This window comes from Rhipicephalus microplus, chromosome 7 (assembly GCF_043290135.1).
Source record: "Rhipicephalus microplus isolate Deutch F79 chromosome 7, USDA_Rmic, whole genome shotgun sequence".
Taxonomy (NCBI): domain Eukaryota; kingdom Metazoa; phylum Arthropoda; class Arachnida; order Ixodida; family Ixodidae; genus Rhipicephalus; species Rhipicephalus microplus.
Genome location: NC_134706.1, coordinates 83,449,075 through 83,472,371, shown reverse-complemented (window position 1 = coordinate 83,472,371; position 23,297 = coordinate 83,449,075). Strand labels below are relative to the sequence as shown.

Here is a 23,297-nt window from a genome sequence, read left to right as displayed (position 1 = left end):
AGGTGAACGCACACTTTCATTGGTGTCGTCCAGTAAGCGAGTAATCCAAGCCAAAAGTCTTGTTTCGCTTTCGCAGTTTTCTTTAGTATTCTCTTAATGACCTGCACTCCTTTTTGCGCGAGGCAATTTGACTGTGAATATCTCGGGCTTGAAGTGACGTGTTTGAAATCATACAGCTGAGAAAATGCAGCGAAGTCATGATTTGTGAGCTGCAGCCCATTATCAGTGCAAAGTTAAACGGGCATGCCATATCTCGCGAAGATGGCACTTGCTGCCTCTATGACCGCTCTCGAAGACGTGTCTTTGAGCAACCCTACCTCAAGAAAGTTGGCAAGCACGTCATAAAAACATAAGTATATTCTACCGTCATATTCGAAAAGGTCCACCCTTACACGGTACCAAGGCTTGATTGATTTGTGAGGTTTAATGTCCCAAAACTACTATATGATTATGAAAGACGCCGTAGTGGAGGGCTCCGAAAATTTCGACCACCTGGGGTTCTTTAATGTGCATCCATATTCGAGCACACGGGCCTACAAAATTTCCACGTCCATCGGAAATGCAGGCGCCACAACTGGGATTTGAATCCGTGACCTGCGGGTCAGCAGCCGAGTACCTTAGCCACTAGACCACCGCGGCGGGGCACGGTACCAAGGCTTGGGTGGTACTGAGCGCATGTGAAGAGGCTCTGCAGGCTGTTTATATGCGTATTTTCTGCATGATGCACATTTATGGCAGATCGACTCGATATCTTCATTTATTCCAGCCCAATAAACAGTCTTGCTCTTGATTTATATTTGTTGACACATAAGTGACATTGGCAATGTGATCTATCATTCCAAGTCTCATGGAAACCGGTATTACCAACTTACAGTCTTTCAAAGCTACGCCTTTAATTTCAGATAGTTCTGCTTGAAATGGTCTCCATTGATCCTTGACATACTCTCCAGATTCTAGGTTTTTAAGAATGTCTTTAAGCTCTTGGTCCTTCTCCGTTTCTGCTTCAAACTACTTCCATGTTCGGTCGCTCAGTAATGAAGGAAGACATCACACTTTCCGCGTGGACTTCTACATCGTCGCTGTCGGTGTCAGCCGCGTGCTGGCTTGTAGATCTCGAGAGCATACCGGCATGTACGAGCTGCTTCACTGGAATGAATTTTATGTCGAGGTCATAACGCAGTAAACGGATAAAAAAGCGCTGTAGCTAAGGCGGGATATCTCATAATGATTTTTGAGCAATGATAATTAAGGGCTGATGAACGGTCTCTGTGATAACATTGCGGCCGTAGATAAAGTGATGAAATCTTTTGTAGCCATACAAGAATGCTGACGTTTTTCTTTCAATTTGTGAATACCGTTGCTCAGTTTCGCTGAGCGTACGTGACGCGTATGCGACTGGCTTCCACGTGCTATTGTGGTATTATAGCAAAGCTGTTCCAACCCCATTCCGTGACGCGCTGCACGGCACTTTGGTTTTTTTCTGAGGATCAAAAATGGATTGTAAAGGTTCTTTGCTCAAGCTGCCCATAACTGTTTCCATTGTCAATTGTGGTTACCTGTCCATTCGAAGATTTCGTCCTTTTTGATCAGGTCCCTCAGCAGTGTGGTTGTTTCAGTGAGTGACGGCAAGAATTTGCTGAAGTAGTTTTCGACGCCCAGCATTCGTTGCACCTCAAGACTTTAAACTAGTGTTGAAATTTGTAGCGTGCAATTTATCAGAGATGGGTTTGGTCTGACGCCGTTTTCGTCAATCACGTCTCCTAGAAATTGTATCTTTTTGACAACAAACGTGCACTTTTCTGGGTTGAATGCAAGGCCGTAGGGTTCAGCAGCTTTTAGCACCGGCTTGAGACGCTAATTATGTTCTATCAATGCACCCCAGATAAGTACGTCATCAACGTACTCTCCGACTGCAGGAAGTTCTACAAAATTCTCATTCAGGGTCCTATGCAAGACATCAGAAGCAGATTCTATACCAAATAGTAAGCACAAAATATGGTAGCGGCCGAATGAAGTTGCGAAGGTGCAAAATTGGTAGGTTTCGTCGTCCAAAGGGATCTGGTGAAATTACGCATTTGCATTCAAGCGAGACAAAACTGTCACGGTGGTGAGATAAGCTTCTATATCTCCTCTGCAAAGCATTATGTGGTGTTCTTTTTTTAAGCAGTCGTTTATGTTTCGTGTATCAATGCACACTAGAATCTTCCCATCCTTTTTTGAACAATAACGATAGGACTTACCCAGTCTGTAGGCTCGGTCACCTTTGTTATAATGCCGGCTCGTTGCATGTGGTCTGATTCCACCTTGAGTGGTTCTTGTAAGGCCACTAGAACACGCCGTGCTACCTGGAGGACGGGCATGGTGCAGTAACGTAGCACCATCTAGTATACTCGTTACACGCACCCGGTTCCAGTGAACTGATGGCGAAATTCACCAAAAATGCATTCGTGGCTGCTCTGAGATATGCTGCAAACACGCGGCACAGGTTCCATGACTTGGCATGCTTCACGTCCGAACATCATTCACGCCTCTTCCGGACGATGAAAAAGTCTAGTACTGAGGTCGAGTCATCTGTGTGTTTTCGGTGCGTATGACCCCGCGGTGGTGAATCGCTCCTTCTCCATGTGAACGTAACATCACGCTAGTTAAATTGAGTGGTGCTTGAGAGCGCACCTTGATGGAGCAGCTCAAAGGCAGTAAATATGCTTGTGCTCCAGTGTCAACGTTTAGGTTTGCTTTTAGGTTCTCGATTTGAGCTCGCACCATCCAGTGGCACGCACTCTTGCCTAAACCTCACACGTCCAGAATGTCAAAGTCGTCTTCAGAGGCTCGGAGCTCATGAATTTCCGTAGATGTTTTGCAGCGTATGGCGAAATGATTACGCTTGTGACACTTGTAGTCCTTCATCCAGAACGCTGGACAGCTTCGTGGTGTATGCTGGCGCCCAAACCTCAGACACTTAGAAGAAATGGCAGTGGCTTAGCTCAGCTATGCCAGGATATACGTAGCGTTAGCAAAGGTTCAGCTGATTATTCTTAGCTTTCCAGCTATCATGCTTACAGCTGTTCCCATGACACACACACGGTATACGCATTATGTGGCACATGTATATTTATTTTGCCGGGCAACTACTTCGGGATCCGATGAGTTAAGCTTCTCCGCTCTCTGCACCGTTGAGCAGCATGTGCACTCTCCTTCTCCATGACTATACCACAGTGGCAAACGCCAGTCAGAGGCGCTATCGAGCGGCTCCAGCGCAGTGTCAGATAGCGACTGCATAGGGAAGGCGCGCGCGACGGCGTCCATATGTCTACCAAGGCTATGATGGCACTCCTCTGGAAAGCGCACACCGGCAGCGGCGAGTCGCGCGCGGCTGCGACCAAGTGCGCGGGAGGTGCCGGCTCCGGTGCGTGACACCACAGATCGTCTGCGCAGTGCATCGAGTGGCGGGCACACCAGCGGTGAGCCACGCGCGGCGGCGGCGGAATATCATTGCGCATGCGCAGACCTGTGCCACGCGAAATTGACTCAGCGAGGCCAGTGTAGCTAACGCTACGAAAGGCAGATCCTGGCGAAAAAGTTTTGCCAATTGGAACCACACCTATCGGATCTACTTCTTTCAGTTCACGTGCCCAGACTTATTGGTGCACCGCTGCTGCTTCTGCGGCTTTACTTGCCAGTTCGGCCTTTTGTAGGGTCAAATTGTTGTTTCTTAACAGCTTTCTTCGAATCTGGCTGTCAGTAGTCGCGTAGACTGTCTGGTCTCTGATCATCGACTCTTTAAGACTGCCAAAGTTGATGATGCTCCCTGTGTCTTCAGATCCCTCACAAAATGTTCAAAGAGTTCTCCCGGGTTCTGGATCCTTGAGCGAAATACATAGCGTTCGTGCGCTTCGTTACTTGGTCCGGCAAGATAAACATCGAACTTCTACACGACTGTTTTGTAATATCTGCTATCCTCCTCTTGCTGGTACTCCATCGTGTTAAAGATCTCAATGGCTTCCTCACCTGCGATACTTAGGAGGAGGGCAGTCTTTGTTGCCTCCTTTCAGAATTCGCCACTGGTCTCCGATGCTGTTAAGAACAATTCGAAGCGCTGCTTCAAGCCTTTCCAGTTCTTGCTGATTTCCCCATTAGTACGCAGTGGGGGTGGTGGCTTCAGAAAATTCATGTTGGACGTGCTATGTGCTAGATTCGGTCTACCTCTGACAACATTTATCGTGTATGGTGGTTGGGCCATCCGGGCAGTTTAAAGCGCAACGGTAAGAATCACCATAAATTAATTAAGCCATGCGCTATGTACATGCAGGTGCGGAACGGGCGAAGGTAACCCAAACATAACTTGACTAATTGTTACGGGTAGCACATCCGTAGCAATATCATCCGATACAGTGTCTTGCCCGAAAACTGCTCAGGGAAGAAGCGGGAACCGACAAAGACCCATGCTTACGCTCGGAGTTATTTTACGACCACCCACTCCTCTCCTCGATAAAATACTTTTTGTGTTAGTGTATAATATAATATTATTATTATTATTATTATAAAAATATTACCATAAATAAATATTAATAATAAGCTTACTACAGGAACTGGCAGTTACCCAGAAGGCACCACACCAGTAATGATAGAAGTCAGAAAAGAGTTAGAGAGCATGCAGAGAGGCAAAGCTGCTGGTGAGGATCAGGTAACATCAGATCTGCTGAAAGATGGAGGACAGATTATGTTAGAAAAACTTGCGACCCTGTTTACGAGGTGTCTCCTGACGGGAAGGCTACCAGAATCTTGGAAGACTGCTAACATCATCCTAATACATGAGAAAGGAGATGACAAGGCATTGAAGAATTACAGGCCGATCAGCTTGCTCTCCGTAGTATACAAGCTATTTACAAAGATAATTGGCAACGGAATTAAGACAAACTTAAAATTCAATCAACCAAAGGAACAAGCAGGATTTCGAACAGCTACTCAACAATCGACCACAATGGTACCATCAATCAGGTAATAAAGAAATGCTCAAAATACAGCTAACCACTATACATAGCCTTCATAGATTACAAGAAGGCGTTTGATCCAGTTGAAAATCAGCAGTCATGCAGACACTGCCGAATCAGGGCATCGACGAAGCATATATAAACATCCTTGAAGAAATCTACAGGGGATCAACTGCTACCATAGTGCTTCATTAAAAAAGCGACAGTGTACTAATCAAGAAGGGTGTAAGACAAGATGATATAATCTCTCCAATGCTATTTACCGCACGCGCACAAGAGGCTTTCAGAGGCATAGAACGGGAACAGTTAGGAATAAGCGGTATTGAATAGTACCTTAGTAACCTGTGCTTCGCCGATGACATTTCATTGCTGAGTTACTCAGGGGACGAAACGCAACTCATGGTTATGAATTTAGACAAGGAGAGCAGAGAAGTAGGTCTTAAAGTTAATCTGAAGAAGATGAAAGTGATGTAGAACAACCTCGGAAGAGAGCAGCGCTGAGAGATAGGCAATAGTGCACTTGAAGTGTTAAAAGACTATGTCTACTTAGGACAGGTAATAACCGCGGAGCTGAACTACGAGGCTGAAGTACCTAGCAAAATAAGGATGGAGTGGAGCACATTTGGCAAATATTCTGAAATCATGACAGGTAGATTGCCACTATCCCTCAAGAGGAAGGTATATAAAAGCTGAATCTTGCCGGTACTTAGCTACGCAGCAAAAACCTTGAGACTTACAAAATGGTTCAGCTTAAATTGAGGACAACGCAGCGAGCAATGAAAAGCAAGCTGGTAGGTGTAACCTCCAGAGACAAGAAGAGAGCAGAGTGGATTAAGGAACCAACCGGGGTTATGGATATTATAGTTGAAATCAAGACGAAATAGACATGGGCCGGGCATGTAGTACGTAGACAGGATAACCACTGGTCATTAAGGGTAACTACCTGGATTTCTACAGAAAGCAAGCGTGTTAGGGGGAGACAGAAGGTTAGGTGGGCAGATGAGATAAAGAAGTTTGCGGGTATACATTGGCAGCAGCAAGCACAGGACCGAGTTGACTGGCGAAACATTGGAGAGGCTTTTGTCTTGCAGTGGGCGTAATCAGGCTGATGATGATGACAGAGGATTCACAATTTACTGAGTTTAACCTCCAGGCCAAGCTCCTGCATCACCATTCAGTTGGTCGATATGTAGGAATTTTGTTTCTGATGGGAACACGCTGCCAACCCCTACATGCGAAGCCCCTACAGGCGAATTTGCTGCGTGCTAGTGGGCTCAGATTTCGGTGCACGTTAAAGAACCTCAGGTGGTCGAAATTTCCGGTGCCCTCTACTACAGCGTCACGCATAAACGTGTGCACGGTAGTATGCCGGAATGTTTCCTGCTTTGGACGGTCCACTTCAGTTTCAAGGGCAGCCATGTCCCTCTCAAGGTGACGAGCGCAAACCACCTTGGTGCTATACTCTGATTCATGCGGTGTTATTTTCGCGTTCCCATGTTCCGTTGACCTTGATTTCTTCATCTTGTTCTTCGTCTTCCTTTTGCTCACGACTACCCCTGCATAATTACGAAGCTTTTTGCCGCTATTTCAAGGCGGTCGCAGTCACCGGCCGTGTACCCAGGAATCACGTCGTCCAAGGCCTTGTTTTCACCTTTGATGATTGCTGCCCCCACTCAATCCGCAAGGCCGTGTTACCTCGCGTCCATGTCCCACTTGGCGTCTGCCCAGCCTTGGCGACATGCCATGCACCGTGTCGAGACGAATGTGCCTCTGCCACGCCTCCACGCGACTCGTCTCTCTTCTGCGTGCCGATAGATACGGCCACAGTACACGACTCGCCAATTTGCCGATCAGAACGGGCAAGCTCCTCGGTGGAAGAAAAGGAGCGACAAATGAGGTTTGGTAGCGATGGTGACATCACTGCAGAACATGGCATACCTTCACGGTTTTAGGGCCTCGGGAATTGGCGTGCTGAAAGAGCTCCTGCATGACCCGATTACGTGCAATGAGGTCCACTTCACGGTGTTGTGTCTGGGCATCGAGCTCGCCGTGGAGAAAGTATTCGTAGTCGACAGGCAAAAGCTGAAGGGTGGCTGGAAGGAGGACCTGAAGGGTGACTGGAAGTCCAGCAAGTGCGCAGCGCCCCCTCGTAGGTCAGCTGGCATGATTCACTGGAGCATGTGTCGAAAGTGCAACGCGCTACTTGCACGCACGGTCAACGCGCTGGCGTAAGGAACCAAGGGTGAAAAACAGCTCGTGATTTCTCCTAAAAATGTCGAGGCAATCTCGAAAAGTCATGGACGCTCACAACCGGTCACACACTACGAGGTCACGATGTATATGGACCAAAGATTGTTATTCACGTTGGGCGGAGGATGTGGGGGTATTGCGGCTGTGGCTAACCCGAAAACAACTTAGGGAAAAGGCGAAGACTGACAAAAAACCACGTTTACTGCTCGGAACCACGGCCGCAACTGCCTTCTGCTAGTAACTGCCACGTGCCACGAGCACAGCCGCTATGATAATTTTTTCCTGTGAGCGCTCGAAGCCACTGAGCGCCCTTATAACTGTTGAATAAACTGACCTTTATTTGGACCAGGCTATTTGTACTTCAGCCCTAAGTCGGGTAGCCTCCTCAGTACAGGTAGCTATGGCTTGCTGCCACTGCAGGAGCCCGGTTCACCAATCGTAGCTTGTTGTCAGGGTCTTGCGTCACCAGAAAAGCATTTCAAAGAAAAAGCGCACTGTACTCTCAGTCTATTCCATCCTGTGTCCGTTTTTTCGCCTCGCGCTACATAAATTTCTTTCAAATGTGTCACCAACAAGCCCACACCGCCACTCTTTTCGACCAGAAAAGCCTCTCACTGGTATTTGAATGCTTCATCTTTGTCTGTTTTTTATCTTCGTTTGCGTTTGCACTTGGCGGTGTATGACGGTGGTATGTGCAGATTGCTGCAACACTCTAGCATCATGTGGCACGGAGTGTTGCGCGTGTCTGGAGGGCAAAACTTGCAGTCCCGCCTGAATGTTCCTGGATTAGTTTCTTTACTATATTCTGATTGTGTCATGTGTTGGTTAGATGAAACAACTCTCTTGTAAACACTGCGCAGTCACAATGTATTTTTTCACTGTGCTCTAGCAGATGCAATTGAAAAGAACAACCGAGTTCCTATTGTTGATTTGTTCACAGCAAGGTGCAGCTTTCGGTAGATGACCCGTCATTTAGGAAAAGGAGACAAGGAGAACCAAGCTTACAGAAAGGCTGACAAAATAAAAATTCACAGCATATCCACGGAGTAAATGATGATGAGTGGGGTGAACCGTCTCTCCGTGTGTCCGTCTCTCCCAGTGTCTGTCTGTATGCACGTCCGTCTGTGCGTCCGTCAACTATCAGAAATGGTCAACTTTAGGAAAACGACGAACGCCATCTAGTGATATAAGTTGTACTGGCATTAGAGTTACTGTATATGCTACCTTTAGCTAGAAGAGTTGCGCCACCGACTTCCGGGCGCCGCTCGCTCCGCCTGCAGGAGCTCAGCGCCCCTATTAGCCGAGCGCTATCACGTGGTAGTAGGTGGTTCATTTGCACTGCGGAGAAGCCAAAGCTACGCAAATTACAGGCAGATCAGGCGGGGTTGGCAACGGCTGTTGTTATTCATACTGGGCTTCTTCGCTAATGCAGCCATGTCGCCTGTTGGTCAATAGAAATACGGCAGCAAGTGCATTCTGTGTTGAATCGTACTATGTAGAGCCCTTGTGATTAGGCGCGGGTGCAGTGGGTGTTGCTGTAGAAAGGTAAGTGTTACGTCGGAAGGAATAAACGCTTGGCCATGGTCGTCAGCAGTATTTTCTCTTGAGGGAGGGGGGGGGGGGGGGCTGCAAACTTTTGTTGCTTCGCGGCTTGGGGAGAATGAGAGCAGCGGTCTAGCTTAGGTTAGATTAAGTGTTGTTGTGGCTTTTGGTGTGCCAGTGCCCCTTTTCCACTTCTTTGCTGACGCCCATGCGCTTCTTTTTTTTAATCTATCCACGGCACTGCAAAAGCTGCTCTATCTATATGAACCACACATGCACTAGTGAATACGTTATACATGCCGAGTTGCTCAGCGTGTGTCAGCTGCATTCGTCCAAATTGATCTGGCGGCTAAAACGCCACAAATAAAGGAAAACTTGAAACTAGAACTATTTGAATCGACAAGGTTTTGCTCCTAGCGCGTGAATTAGATACAGATTTGGAACCCTAAGCGAAAAAAATGTTGGACACGACAGAATTGTTGAACAAGGATTCACATCAATTGTCGTAAGTCGCAATTGTAATACGAGCGTAATACGAGAGCCGCGCGTAACGTTGGAGTCGCACGGCCACTCTCGATCGCTATCAAGCTTGATCTAGTCGAATACTACAAATCTTTAACTGGTTAACTCACACAGTTAACGGATGAAGCAAACATGGTGAAAATATTTCATCCCTACGTGGATCGAAAGCGATCAAGGGTGAAAAATAGTTTTATATAGGCTAAAGGGAAAAAAACAGCACAAAAGGAGATGAAGCCAATGTGTCACCTGCTAGAAATGTACATATGTATCACTAGTTCAACGAGCTGACGCACTTTTGTCATTATTATATACTGAAAACGTAAACATAAAATCAAGTCTTCTAAGCGTGACGAGAGTCACTGAGTTTTTCTTGTACCTTCATAAGAATTCGAAAAAAAGAAAGCGAAGAAAATAAATAAAGCAACGCTAGTACTCTGATGTGCAAGCACTGCTCCTACGCAGGTGGTGAGTGGCTTTCCCGCAAAACTTTTGAACCGAAGATGGCATACCTTGGCGCAACTCTGCTACCTAAAGGTAGAATATACCGTAACTCCAACGGGCATATGCACATGACACCATCTACTGAGCAATTTTTAAATTTAACTAGAAGTGGCTATATACTACTACTACAACTACTACTACTACTACTCTAGTACTACTACTACTACTACAGGAGAGGGAACCACCCGCACCATAACGAACTTCACTCATAAAACAATTCAGGAAGAGGCCAATCATATTCGATCAGCAGTATTCAAGTTGTAAGCGTAGCTTATGCCAACGAAGTGCAGAATGCTGAACCGATACGCTCATGTACTGATGGAAGTGTTGTCACCGGGAACAAAAGCTCACCATCTACGCAGCACCATTCGTCAGCTTCATTGACAACGCGAGGGTTCAGCGGAAAGCTATCCCAAAGCGATATCTCAGAAAGCAGCGGTGAAACAGCTACAACGACAAGAAGCTGCGACCACAGAGTGGAGGGCACGAGAAGGAACGGTCCTACAGCCAAAACACTTCGCATATACTGTACACTTGTGTTGCCACTAATTTTCATGTGTGAGTGGGCAATGTGCCAGGTGATATGTGGCAAGAACAGTGCCCAGTGCTTTACCCACTCTTCATGATTAACTACGTGAAGATGCGTTGATTTTAGGAGCTTGCTCCTTAATCTAGAGCATTGTCCATCCCTTCGTAGTAGCCACGCTTCCTTAGGATCAAATGTCAGGGTCCGAATTGAACACGATGCACGCGTCTCTTTTGCATGGGTGGCCATGCTGAGTAAGCTACGCTATGCTAGAAGCAAAATGGCAGCATATTTACGTATTGAATAATGGAGACTGGGGCGAAGCATTTGTCCATCAATTCGTTCTTGCTTCCGTCCGTCCATGCATCCGTCTGTGTGACCGTCCGTGCGTCCATACACCTGTCCGTGCGTGCGTCTGTTCGTGCGTTCATCCCTGCGTTCGTGCATGCATCCACCCCTGCGTCCGTTCATGCGTCCATCCATGCATCTGTCTGTGTGTCCGTTCGTACATCTATTCAACACTCCAAGTACCACCATCTCGCACCTTTTCATCATATATTACCCATATAGAAGCACCACCATCTAGCGGACATTCCAAGGAATAAACGAAAGGTGGCACACGCACACTTTCTAACGGTTTGCGCTTTGGGTCTACTTCCCACCTTTAACCACCTCGAGTTCATGGTATATACTAGTTCACTGTATTCATGGCAATGTGGTCCAATGCTCGCTAAACCTTTCTAAATACAAGGAGGTTACGCGCAGCGAGTATGACGTAGCAACCTTTTTCTGTCAGATATTGCTCAATGTACATGCCAATGGCTGCTAATGGGAAATGAGAGACAGGAGAATTCGGCTTTTACTTTCTTACGGCTTGCGCTTTGTATCTACTTCCCACCTTTGACCACCTCAAGTTCATTCATACTAGTTAATTGTATTCATGGCGCTGCGGCTCAACGCTCACTAAACCTTTCTAAAACTAAGAAGGTTACACCGAGCGAGTATAACGTAGCAACCATTTTTTGTCAGATTGTGCTCAATGTACATGCGAATGGGCTGCTAAGGGGGAATGAGAGACAGGAGCATTCGGCTTTTAGTTAACGCCCACGCCGCGAACTTTTTATCGTTCAACAAAGCACAGGAGAAATCTCCCACCGCTTCCACCTTGCAAGTCAAAATGTAACACTAGTTACACACTACGACTACGACTACGAGGGATGAACGGGTGCCGCTATAAAGAGCTTCGCCCCTGAAACGCGAGCTCCAACGGGAAGCGAAACCGACGCGACTAGCGTACGTTGGCGGACCCATAGTTGGGATGGCTCCAAAGACGGAGGCTTGCGACTTCTGGTTTAATCCGCTGATTTTCGCGGATTAGGGAGGACACAACGCAACGAACCTTCGCTCGAATAATAATAATAAGGATAATCGTTGGAGTTTAGCGTCCTGTAACCTTCGCTGCCCTTGATAGGGTGTGTCCTTGTATGATGGTCGAGTGGATGTATGGATGATTCACGGTTTATGAGATTTAACCTCCGGAGCAAGCCAATTCATCATTCATTTCGTGAATAAGGCGTCATTTCTTTTTTCTTGCTTCATTTCTTTCATTGGTACATAGTGGTTGGCCACCCGCGATTGCTGGTTTCATGCGGAATCAGCGTGGCGTTTTTCATATTCCCTCCAGCTTTCGTCTGCCTGTAGAAGGGCTCAACGAAGGGGAAATCACACGCTGTATGCTGCCAGTGGATTGCACTGCACTGGTCATTATTATGGGAATTTATCGTAAAACCCTTTTTCTCCAAGTTCTTGTCGGCGAGTACTGAGAGGGCCTTCGAGATGTACCCGAAAAATGTAGCCCTATCTATGCTAATGGCACAAAAAGCAACTAATATAGACGTGAACAAGTTTACGGCTGCAATTACGCTGGTCTGTCGATGTCATGGCGAGCTCAACGTGGCAACTGACGGAAGACGTTTGCTCTACAACGTTGTTTAGTCCGAGATATTTCGCCAAAGTCCTGCGCAGTTACCGTTCATGAAAGCCCACATGACGAGAAGATTTCTGAAACGCGGAAAACGCTTATGGAATATCCTAGATGACCTGAAGTAAAATGGTCGTCGTACATTTTAAATACGAGCACTCTAAGTCTTAGTCTAAGTCTAAGAATGAAACGACGAAAATATGAACATAAACCGAGGAAGCTGCGAAGTTCTTTTAAGGTCTTCGGCTTGGGAAATTCGGCAACGGCACGGAGTTTCGTCGGATCCGGAAGAATGCCATCTTTAAATACAACATGGCCCAAAATTAGGAGTTGTCGAGTGCCGAAGCAGCACTTCTTCAAGTTGAGCTGTAGACCGGCGGCGGTGAGGCAAGTAAGCACTGTCTCGAGCCGCTGGAGATGCGTTGAAAAGTCGCTTGAAAATATTACGACATCGTCTAAATAGCACAGACATGTCTGCCATTTCAAGCCACGGAGGATGTTGTCAATCATGCGCTCGAAAGTGGCAGGCGCATTGCAGAGCCGAAATGGCATGACTTTAAATTCATATAAGCCATCAGGGGTAACAAAAGCCGTCTTGGGGCGATCCGCCTCAGCCATGGGAACCTGCCAATAACCTGAACGCAGATCTAGTCACGAGAAGAACTCCGCGCCTTGTAAGCAGTCAAGGGCATCGTCTATGCGAGGTAGCGGGTAAACATCTTTGCGCGTGATCTTATTCAACCGGCGGTAGTCGACGCAGAATTTTATTGAGCCATCCTTTTTCTTGACTACAACAACTGGGGAGGCCCACGGGCTGCTAGAGGGCTCAATAACACCTCGCTTCAACATCTCGTCAACTTGTTCCGCGATTATGCGACGCTCAGATGCTGATACCTGATACGGACGCTGACGTAAAGGAGCGTGAAGGCCGCTGTCGATTTCGTGAGATACTGCAAAAGCACGGCCCAAAGTCAGTTTCTGGTGGTCGAAGCTGGCGCGGAAGCGCTCGAGGAGGGCGATGATGTCGGTGCGCTGCTGAGCCGTAAGGTTGGTGTCGATGCAGCGCGAAATTGCGTCGGTGAATCATGGGGAAGAGGATGACGCGCAACAATCAACAGCGTCAATAGGTAGCGTAGTCGAGTGGTCTGGAACTACACGTGCACTCGAGGCATCAATGTCATCGGCAAAGCCCAAGCACTCTCCGCACAGTAACTTGGAAGGCGAGGGAAACGGATTTGATACATAAATTGCTCTTGATCCATCGTGAATATTCAGCACGGCGAAAGGAATCAGGAAGCACTTGCGGCGAACAGCGGTTTCAGAAGGCGTAAAAAGAACAGTTGAGCCACTATAGACGTCACAGGAAAGCGGAACTAGGGCGGACGAGAACGGGGGTATCGAAGTGTCGGCGGCAACGAAAACTTTTGCAGGTGAAAGGGACGAGTCGAGTGAAGCAGCGTCGCATAACGGCGCGAACTCCACTTCCGCGCGAGCACAGTCGATGACGGCATGATGAGTGCAGAGAAAGTCCCAGCCTAATATAATGTCATGGGAACACTGCGGGAGCGCTACAAAATCGACGACATAAATATTGTCAGCAATAACGACACGTGCTGTGCATGCAGCAAAAGGGCGAATTCGTTGCTCGCTCGCTGTGCTTAAAACGAAGTCGTGTAGAGGCATTGTGACTTTCTTTTAGTCGACGGCAAAGTGGTACTACAGGGAGCCACAAATATTAGGTCGCTCTTGAACGCCTCCCGTGCAAGTGCCTGTGGCGCAAGAATCGTGAGTTACTGACCTGAGCCCATAGTCACTTTTCGTGGATTATTGATAGGAATTTTCCTGGTTGCTGCTTTATTCCTCAGAAACCCTAATTTCATTTGGTGAGAAATTTCGCGTATATAAAAAAATGTAGGCTTCACTTTGTCAAATGCTGACTCTGTAGCTTTTTCACTTGCTTCTACGGGAGGACGAGATTTCAGACTGGTTCACGAAATAAACGTACATATTCTAAAAAAATAGAACAAAATACAGTGTGGCCATGGTGTTTATCACGTAAGTCCAGCCTAACGATGGTAATAATCTAAACAGAGAAAAACAAGGTTTTTATTTACCTCACACGCTAACCGAATTCAGCAGTTCTTGAGTACCTTGGGAATTGATGTTGTAGGCTTATGCCACAGGAGTGAAAGAAAGACACGCCTGAACGATAACCGATGCCAGCCAGGAACGCGAGCCGTGGCTTCACGTGCCACGGCCTAGCGCCTTCTTTATTTTCCTCCGTCGCCATCGCGCGCTCTTCGGTTTGCGCGCCACCCGAACGAGGGCGCTACATGGCCCCCCGTGTAGACTGGAAGTCGGAATGTGACATGCCGTTTGTGGTGTTCCAACGGAAGATCAGTCGTAGATGAGAGGCTTTCTAGGGCGGTCTCCAGGTACGCCGGCCTGAGTCGGTCCAAGCTGACTGTCTCTTCACGGCCGTTCTGAAGTAGAGTGGCAGTTTTGGCGGTGCGGTGAAGGATGCGGAATGGTCCGTCGTAGGCTGGTGTTAAAGGTGGTCTGACCGCGTCGTGGCGCACGAAAACATGTGTTGCAGTGGCCAGATCAGGGTGGACGAATATGGTCTTGTGTTCGGAAGGTCTGGGTGGAGTGGGCCGGAGGTCTTGAACGCAGTCGAGGAGGCGCTGTAGGAATTGCTGTGGCTGGTCTGGTAGCTTCGTTGACGTGAAGAAGTCTCCCGGAAGCCGTAGAGAAGTGCCATACACCAGCTCTGCTGTTGAGCACTGCAGGTCTGCCCGGATGACAGCTCGTAAACCTAGGGCGCTACAATGAGGGCGCTACAATGTCAATGTTTACAATGAGGGCGCTACAATGTAAACGAGGGCGCTACAATGTCATGCGAAGCATGCAGAGGGAAGTCGACAGTGATCTAAATTTTTATTCAGCAATACGTTACGAATTGACGCTAAACATATGTACCAATGTTTTACGATCAGACATGTTTCGAACAGTGGCATGTTTACTGTTGGGTAACGATGCCAACAGCAACATGAGTATTCAAAACCCCAGAAGCAGTAGGTTGATATGCAGCGCTTCTGTCAACGAGGTTGGTCGCCCTGGACGCTGCAAGATAAATGAGCTTCAGTGGATGGTACTTGACAACAATTGTCGTTAACCCGTCATCACGGCTGTATGATAGAAGTATGTATGTACTGTTCATAAGTGTGAATATTGAGCACTGCGACCGCAATAAGTGGTTTAAGAACATTACGGTCTCCTTGATAAGTAGATCCGAGACCTAGCTTGGCTCTCTGGTAGAATATTTGATAGCTCGATTTCTGCTGGGATCATCATACTTATTCAATGCATTCATTCAAAAAAACGCTCCATACGCCAGTTTTCAGAGCTCACGAGAGATTTGATGCGGGCTTGTTGGCAGCTCATCTTCAGTAAGTTTCCTTCTAGCACACGTAACAAAAACAGAAAAATAGAAGGCAGATATAGACAGGCAGAGTCGACTTACTTGGCGTCCACCACACGCCACGAAACCTAAACTGAAGCTGAAGACTTGCCGAACAAAAAGCTAAGACATATGTGCAAACAACAGGCATGTGTATTCAACTATATCAAAGCACAATACATGATACTCCGCGCCGTCCGTCAGTCCATGCATCTGTCCGTCCGTTCATTAATACGTCTATGCCGGGTTCGATTCCCAGCAAGCGAAAACATTTCAACTCACAAACAAATGTTGATAGCAGTGTAAACAAAGTAAGGATGCCATTCGCCACTTCTAACAGGTAGCTAGAGGGGAATGAGGAATCTTAACGTAGTATGGTAGCATCGTCTTCTTTGGCAATATCAATAATATGCTGAGCATGTCTACACCTCTTACTGCCGGGCTCTGAGCAAGGACGAGCCATGCTGTGTGTCATGATGCAAGGAGGGTCTCAGTTGAGACATGTGAAACCACGAGATGATAACCAGAATGAGAGACTCGCAGATATATAGATAGATAGATAGATAGATAGATAGATAGATAGAGATAGATAGATAGATAGGCAGATAGATAGATAGATAGATAGATAGATAGATAGATGCAGAACTCAGAAAAGCTGCTATAACCTCAAGTTGTACAGGTTTTGATATTGTGCAGTTAAAATTGGTGCTCATTTTTTCAAAACAATGAGTCCAAAAAGATGTGCAACTGCCTGTGTCGTATATTGCTGAAAGTAGTTTTTGCGAAGCGTTTTCTTTTTTTGCGATGGAAAGAAAATGGCAACCCGTGAAGTCAAAAGGGTCATGAGGAGGCGAGACAAGACATTCAGGGTGAATCTTGTGGGAACAAAAATTGCCAGCAACTATACTGTGCTTCGATCAAACAGAAAAAAGCAAATAAGCCGATTTTAAAATTCGCTCTAGTATACAGTCGCAACCGTGATTGACGAACGCTTCAGTGCCAGTTTTGGGAGCATTTGTTGTGTTAGACTAAAGTTATTGCACGATGACCGCTTGTAAAAATTACGGAACTGTGGTGTTTACTTGCATATAGGCTTCCGAATTCTGACGTTTACCTTACTAGAACTATACAATCGCAACCGTGATTGACGAACGCTTCAGTGCCAGTTTTGGGAGCATTTGTCGTGTTAGACTAAAGTTATTGCACATTGACAGCTTGTAAAAATTACGGAACTGTAATGTTTACTTGCATGTACGCTTCCGAATTCTGACATTTACCTTACTAGAACTTGCAATGCATCTTGGTATCGTCAAAGGGCGGTGTCGAAGAGTGTTGTAAAACATCGAAAGAACAGCCACACGATGCAATATGTTGTTGGAAATCACCATATCACACACATGTTATATTCGTTACATTAATAACATGGCGATGAGTTTATATTCAATCGCATATAAGTTATACCAAGCTGTGCTGACAGCTGACTCAATTACACGTAGAAATATGCAGTAGAACCAACTATATTTATATTATGCTCAATGTAGCAAATTAATCTAATACCCACACATTTTTTCTCAAGAAGCATACCTGTTTATACCTTGTTTGCCGCAACAAACGCGGTAATTAAGACACACACTCCTCAAGTTCTTTCTTGATGTTCGGATAACTTTATTTAAAAAAGTTCTAAGCTCCTTGTAGGCTTTTGTAAGAATGGGTATGCATTCCTGAAGTTGGGAAAGTATCTCAATTACACGTTGAATGATGTGTATTTAGTAGTCAAATATGTTAGCAACATTATGTATACTTTTTTATGCTGAAACTCCGTTGATTTCTCTGTAGAGCCCTGTTTTACTGGAAACAACACAATCCAGCACGGGAAAACAGGAGATACTGGCAGCAGTAGGTGCCTTGGGGCTTACTGCTGGTATGGGCACTTAGTTCCTATACCGTAAGTCATTCTTTTATTCAAGTTTTGTGCAGAAGCGTGCGCAATGCTTAAAAAGTACTACTGTCTCTACGAAGCGCAAGCGGGCAGAGTGTTATGACTGTTTATCATGCGACTGTGAGGAAAAATTTCTATTTTGGGTTTTTATGGCCGCCGTTCACACAAACCAGTATTGGAGTTATTATTTTCAGATTTCTTGCGAGAATCATCTTCATGGTGTTTCAAGACGATAAGTATTTGTTTGTAGAATTGTTAATATGTTGTTATGCGTACTCGAAATATGCATGGTAGTAGCTTTAAGGTACGCATAAATTTCATGATGCACATTTCCAAATACATGATTGCTTCCAGTGTGTTTTCTAATTGGTAACTTCGTAGAGCTTAAAGTACAAAACAAGCGAATCTCTCACAAGCTTTAGCAGACAATAACTAGTAAAAAAACTAAATACGTTCATTTATCTGTTCATTATTGCCACGTGACTACATTGCACTGAAGTGAATATACTGGTGCAGTGAATACATGGAGGGACTATAGTAGTGAACTGTGCTTATTAGAACACAATTATGTTCAACTGAAGTTTCATCCGCGTGTTTTCTTTCATCCCAGCTTGTCATACATATAAGGTGCACTGGTTACAAAGCAAAAACGCACAAAAGGAAACAGATGCAACAATAAGTTATGATAATACTGTAAATTGAATTATGGTAACTCCCTACTGGTGGTACCGAACCTGAAGGAACAGTACGGCCTTCTTTGGCGTACCAGCCAATCCACGCCTAGAAATGGCCAGCTATGCCTATACAGATATAGTCCTTTCCCAGACCATACCAAGAATAAATATATATATACTCTTTTTCCAGCCGATAGCAACAATACATAATAAATAACACCAGAGCAGTAAGAGAATAATACCATAGTAAATACTTGTTCTGCTACTTTACCTTCATACCCAACTGGTGATGCCCACATGTTCTGCTACCTCGCCTAATTACCCCACAGCGGTCACCATCCCGCCCAGGCCAAATTCGCCACAAGAAACGACGAACTTTCAGTTTATGATAAGCGTCGTCTTAGCATTACCAGCGAAAATGTGCTTATTGGTAAACCGGATATTGCAAATCGTTGTTTTGTTGCACAGATGTATAGCAGGTGTGCCGCAGCACTGGGGGTGGATCATGGATTTATTCTAAGGTTGCAACCGACTGTAGAAGCGCAAACTCTTCATACCAGTCGACGACTTCACTGTAGACATTCTTGACATTAGGACCTAGCTTCGCCCAGTCGTTCTTGTTCAGTTCTCTAAGAAGTGTGTTTTTTCATATTTATTTATATATTCTCCTCTCCTCCTCATGTGCTTCTTCCTTTTTTTTACCAAGCAGTTTTAGCTTGAAGCACGCCCCCATCCCCTTTTGAGGCTCCATGCCCCTGCACTTCTAACTTCACTAGCCTTTACTATCTGCGGTCCTGCTCTACAGCCTCTTACTCAACGCTCTCCTATCCTCTCACTCAACCTGCTCTCTCCCTTCACACTCTCCAATTTCCTTTTCACCAGTAGTACTCGATAGTGGGTTTCGCACAATTTCCGTGACGCAGTCCCTGCTGAGTTTTCTGCAACGCTGCCATTATTTCGAGCTTTAACAGCACCAATGTTTAAACTCCATAATATAGCATGCCATTTTGGATGAATTCACATATAAAGACAACAGGTAAATATAAAAAACACAACTATTTTGGTCGTGTTACGCAAACTAAAGCTTTCCGAATAGGCCTGTTACAAGTAATATAGCTAACTGTGAGCCTGAAGGCAGTTGCCGTCTATTAGTTCTCGTCAGGAAGGATGAAAAACTCGGAATGGAAGCAAGAGGTTGGAGATATGCGCCTTTTGTAGTACATGCATAAAGAACGGAGCGAGAAACCACAGCCCACAAAAAAGTGAAATGCACATAGCCCTTATGATGAATACCACGCACGACATTCCTTTCTTTGTGTCGTGTGGTTTTGCACACAATTCTTTAATCATATAAAACCTACTAACAACCTTTGTGCACTCTTGCATACATTTCATGTACAACGAAACCTTTTGTGTGTTCGTCTACGAATCTTTGTGCCATCATGAGTGCGATAGCCAATCTCACTTTCCGTGCGCGATGTTTCTCACCAGCGCTCTCTGCGTTTCTTTTATGTGTATCTTGTGATTTGTGCGCTGCTTTTCAGTTATAACGGCATATTACTTGCAAACAGCTATCGAAAGGCATCCGATATGTAATGTCAGGGAGGTCGGAGCAAGGCTTTGCCTTTTTGCGTTGACATCACACAAGAAATGGGATTGGCTTGGGTACTTGGGTTAGGCGTCGGGTTTATTTATGTGGGAAGCACCTCGGAACTAACCAAGTCCAATTCGACGCTGCTGTCTGTCTGTTGTGTAGGTGCTCGAAGCACCAGATGAAGAGAAGCAGGGCAGATTAAAGAGCAGCTTCGGGTGCGTTCACACTTGGTGTGTCAGAGTCACCAGGACTATGGGCAGTCGGGGCCCTACTAGCACTCTCCTCCATCCGTCCACCGTCTGTCCATTCGTTTCGAAGTTATTGTTGCACCTTTTGAAGCTAGAGCGAAAAAAAATGCCCCGACGCAGTGGTTTTGCCTCTAGAAAGACAGAGCAAAGTTGGTATAATTCCGTCTTTTCACTGCTTCCCAAAACATGGAGGAGATGGACAGTCATTTCGATGTCAGTATCGCCTTTTGTGGCGACAGGAAGATCAGAAGTGCGTGCGGCTTCTTCTATAGAAAGGTGCCACAAAGAGTGGTGGCTTTTGTGGAAAGTGAATGTTCAATAAAACACTCTACACAGTTCGCTTACTGCGCGGTAGTGTGCAAACTATACCTCGGTCATGTGGTAGTGACTACAGAGAAAGAAGTAAAGGTCCCTTAACATCCGTTTGAGAGAGCATGCTGGCTTTCTGAAGAGTGTGCCGTCGTCGACCCTTGCCATTCGATACAGACAGTGCGGCTGCTCACCCGAGCTGAGTAAAGTATAGCCACGCTCAGTAGGCACAACAGCGCTGTACTCGCAAAATTGTGGATATTTTTGAAATAAGAAAAAAAAGAGGGGCGTACAAGCTTTCCTTCTATTTCTCAGATTGATCAGGAAGTGACCTGCCTGGAAGGTGCGCAGTTATAAACTTCACACATGACAATATTGCTGTTTTTGTTTTTTAATTGTGTGTGTGTGTGTGTGTTTGTGTGTTTGTCTGTGGAGGGAGATTCGGTATTAATGTTCGTCTTTTCTTTTCAGGTATATTTTTGGGCGTATTTTTAATAAACATTCAGTTTTAAGCAGTGTCTATGTCGCTGTTTTTTTGAACATTGATGTCCTGTTTGCGCTGCCCCTCACGAATAATTTCCAACTTGCCCAAATTCCTACCATGTATACATTCGCGTATGAACCTTTTCTTAACCAGAACTTGCGAGACGACGAGCTACGCAGAAGCCGTTAGAAACCTATTTCGCTAGAGCAGGACGTTGCAAATCGCTCCTGCAGGAACGACTTGTAGCTATACCGCTGAAATTCAGATGGCACGATGGCGTAACATATATACTAGGACCGGTAAATTTGTGATTTTTTTCTATGTACAGCGTTGCATGTATTTTCACCTTGATTCTTGGCTGGTTTTTATGAGCGCTTCTATAATGTTATTGCGGACATCCATTATGAGTTTTCGTCTCCCTAATTAGGAAGCGTTAGCGTTTGATTCAATATGTTGACTAAGTCATTGATTGTTTATAGACTTTTTTTCAACACTGTGAGAATTCTTATATCATTTTAAGTAATTGGAACTCGGAGCAGTGCAGTTTAGCTGATGTACTTGTCCTAGGAGTGGTATGAAGCTTCAATAGCTGGTAAAAGTGATAAATAAAATATAGTCTAATAAGTGATTGAACTGCCACTAAGTCTACCATTGTAGATTGCGTACACTCTAAAGGTACGCCAACATATTGAAAGACGGGTGTATAAGTAGCTGGTACATTTCACTATGTCACCATGTTTAATGTTACACTTGGTTAGATGTGTGGTACATGTACTTACGAATGCTTTCACTTCTCTTTTACTTGCCTAGATGCCCATTTGCAAAGCCTAAAGATGAAAAATTTAATTACACACGTCGAAATGCCACTTGGCCAAACTGTTGCTATTTCACTAGAACGTGCAAATAATAAGCAAGACTACACAACGCGCCCCAGCGACTATTTCATAGGATTAAAAGAGAAGTAACGGTCGCATCTAACGATCTGCCTACGTGTGTGCATGTAAACAGTTTGGCCATCTTGCGGTACATTCTTCTGACTTTATCAATGTATACTTTTGTAAAAATAAAGATCCTTATGTCCATCTCCTTGTATCACTGAGCTGAATTTCTGTGATTTTGGTTGCGATTTAAAATGAGGCAACACGTATTTATTTACGAAAATGCCTACGTATGTGCTGTCTTAAAGGGTCGCTCACTACGTTTGACAATTTTGAGCTGACAAGCACAATGCGTACACAGGGGCGTTCAAAATCACACCTGCTGAAATTCGCAACGCTACGCGCTGCGAAACTTGGTCAAATTTTAAGATGAATGCTGCTCTCTCTTCTTTTTGCCGGTGTGCGCCGAGAGAATGAGGGCATGACGTACACGTAGGAATTGCCCTATTGTAGTGCAGTGGCGGTGGTCCTCTACGTAGACGACTGTGCTTTGACGTTGCCTACTGTAACACGTGACATGGACAAAATTATTTAACACAGCATGTGTAGTTTGGTTGAACACTTTTATGAAAACGTAGAGTCAGTCATTATTAAAGTAAAGTTACAGTGTGCTATTCTGATGGGCAACATTATAACCCAAGCAGGCAAGAAACAGGCCGGAGACCATGCAGTGAGTGAACATGACATCGGGTCTAGAAACACCAGAGTGGAGCTATCAGTAGAGTTCGCAGACCGTAATAATTTACAGATCTTTACCTTCTTCAGAAAACGGGCCAACCGCAAGTGGACATGGCGAAGTCCTAATGGCAAAACTAAAAGTTATATAGACTTCATTCTGTGTGCACATTAAGGCATTGTAATGGACGTAAAAGTAGTTGACGAGATTCATTTCAGTGACCTTAAAATAGCAAGAGCTCATGTTCCATATTAAAAAAAGCAAAGACAAATCTGATACGCAAAAAACAAATTAATCAACTAGTGGTGAGTGCAAAAGCACAGAAATATATGATCTCGCTTGAGAAAAGACTCGAGGGCCTAAACGAGGTAACCGACGTTAGCGTTGGCACAATGAACTATAATCTTGCTAGTATCTTCAAAGAAAGTGCAATGGAAGTTGGATGTACAGTCATTAGCCAGAACACTAGCAAAATATCTCAGGAGGCGAAAGTCTTAAGAGACTACAAACCATCAAAAGCTCACATGCAGCCGACAAAGTAGAGCTAGTGGAGCTTTGGAAGTTATTCAATACGCGCAAGGTGGGCGACGTGAGAATGTATAATATGAACAGAATTCAGCAGGTGGTAATAATCAACAGAAGCTTAAAAGCTGCCAAGGCAA

The 23,297-nt window shown here is 45.4% G+C and overlaps 1 protein-coding gene across 4 annotated transcripts in view; it reads left to right on the top strand.

The window, feature by feature from the left end:
• Positions 1-22,103, top strand: part of LOC119179777 (uncharacterized) — a 43,214-nt gene extending 21,111 nt beyond the window's left edge. For all 4 annotated transcript variants that reach the window (XR_012884970.1, XR_005110872.2, XM_075869374.1 and 1 more), the window contains 2 exons: positions 17,610-17,718; positions 21,832-22,103. Coding sequence is in view for 2 of the 4 variants with exons in the window: in XM_075869374.1 (XP_075725489.1) it covers positions 17,610-17,718; positions 21,832-21,928 (206 nt within the window). In the remaining 2 variants the exon portion in view is untranslated. The remainder of the gene's footprint in view (positions 1-17,609; positions 17,719-21,831) is intronic.
• The last annotated feature ends 1,194 nt before the right edge of the window (positions 22,104-23,297 follow it).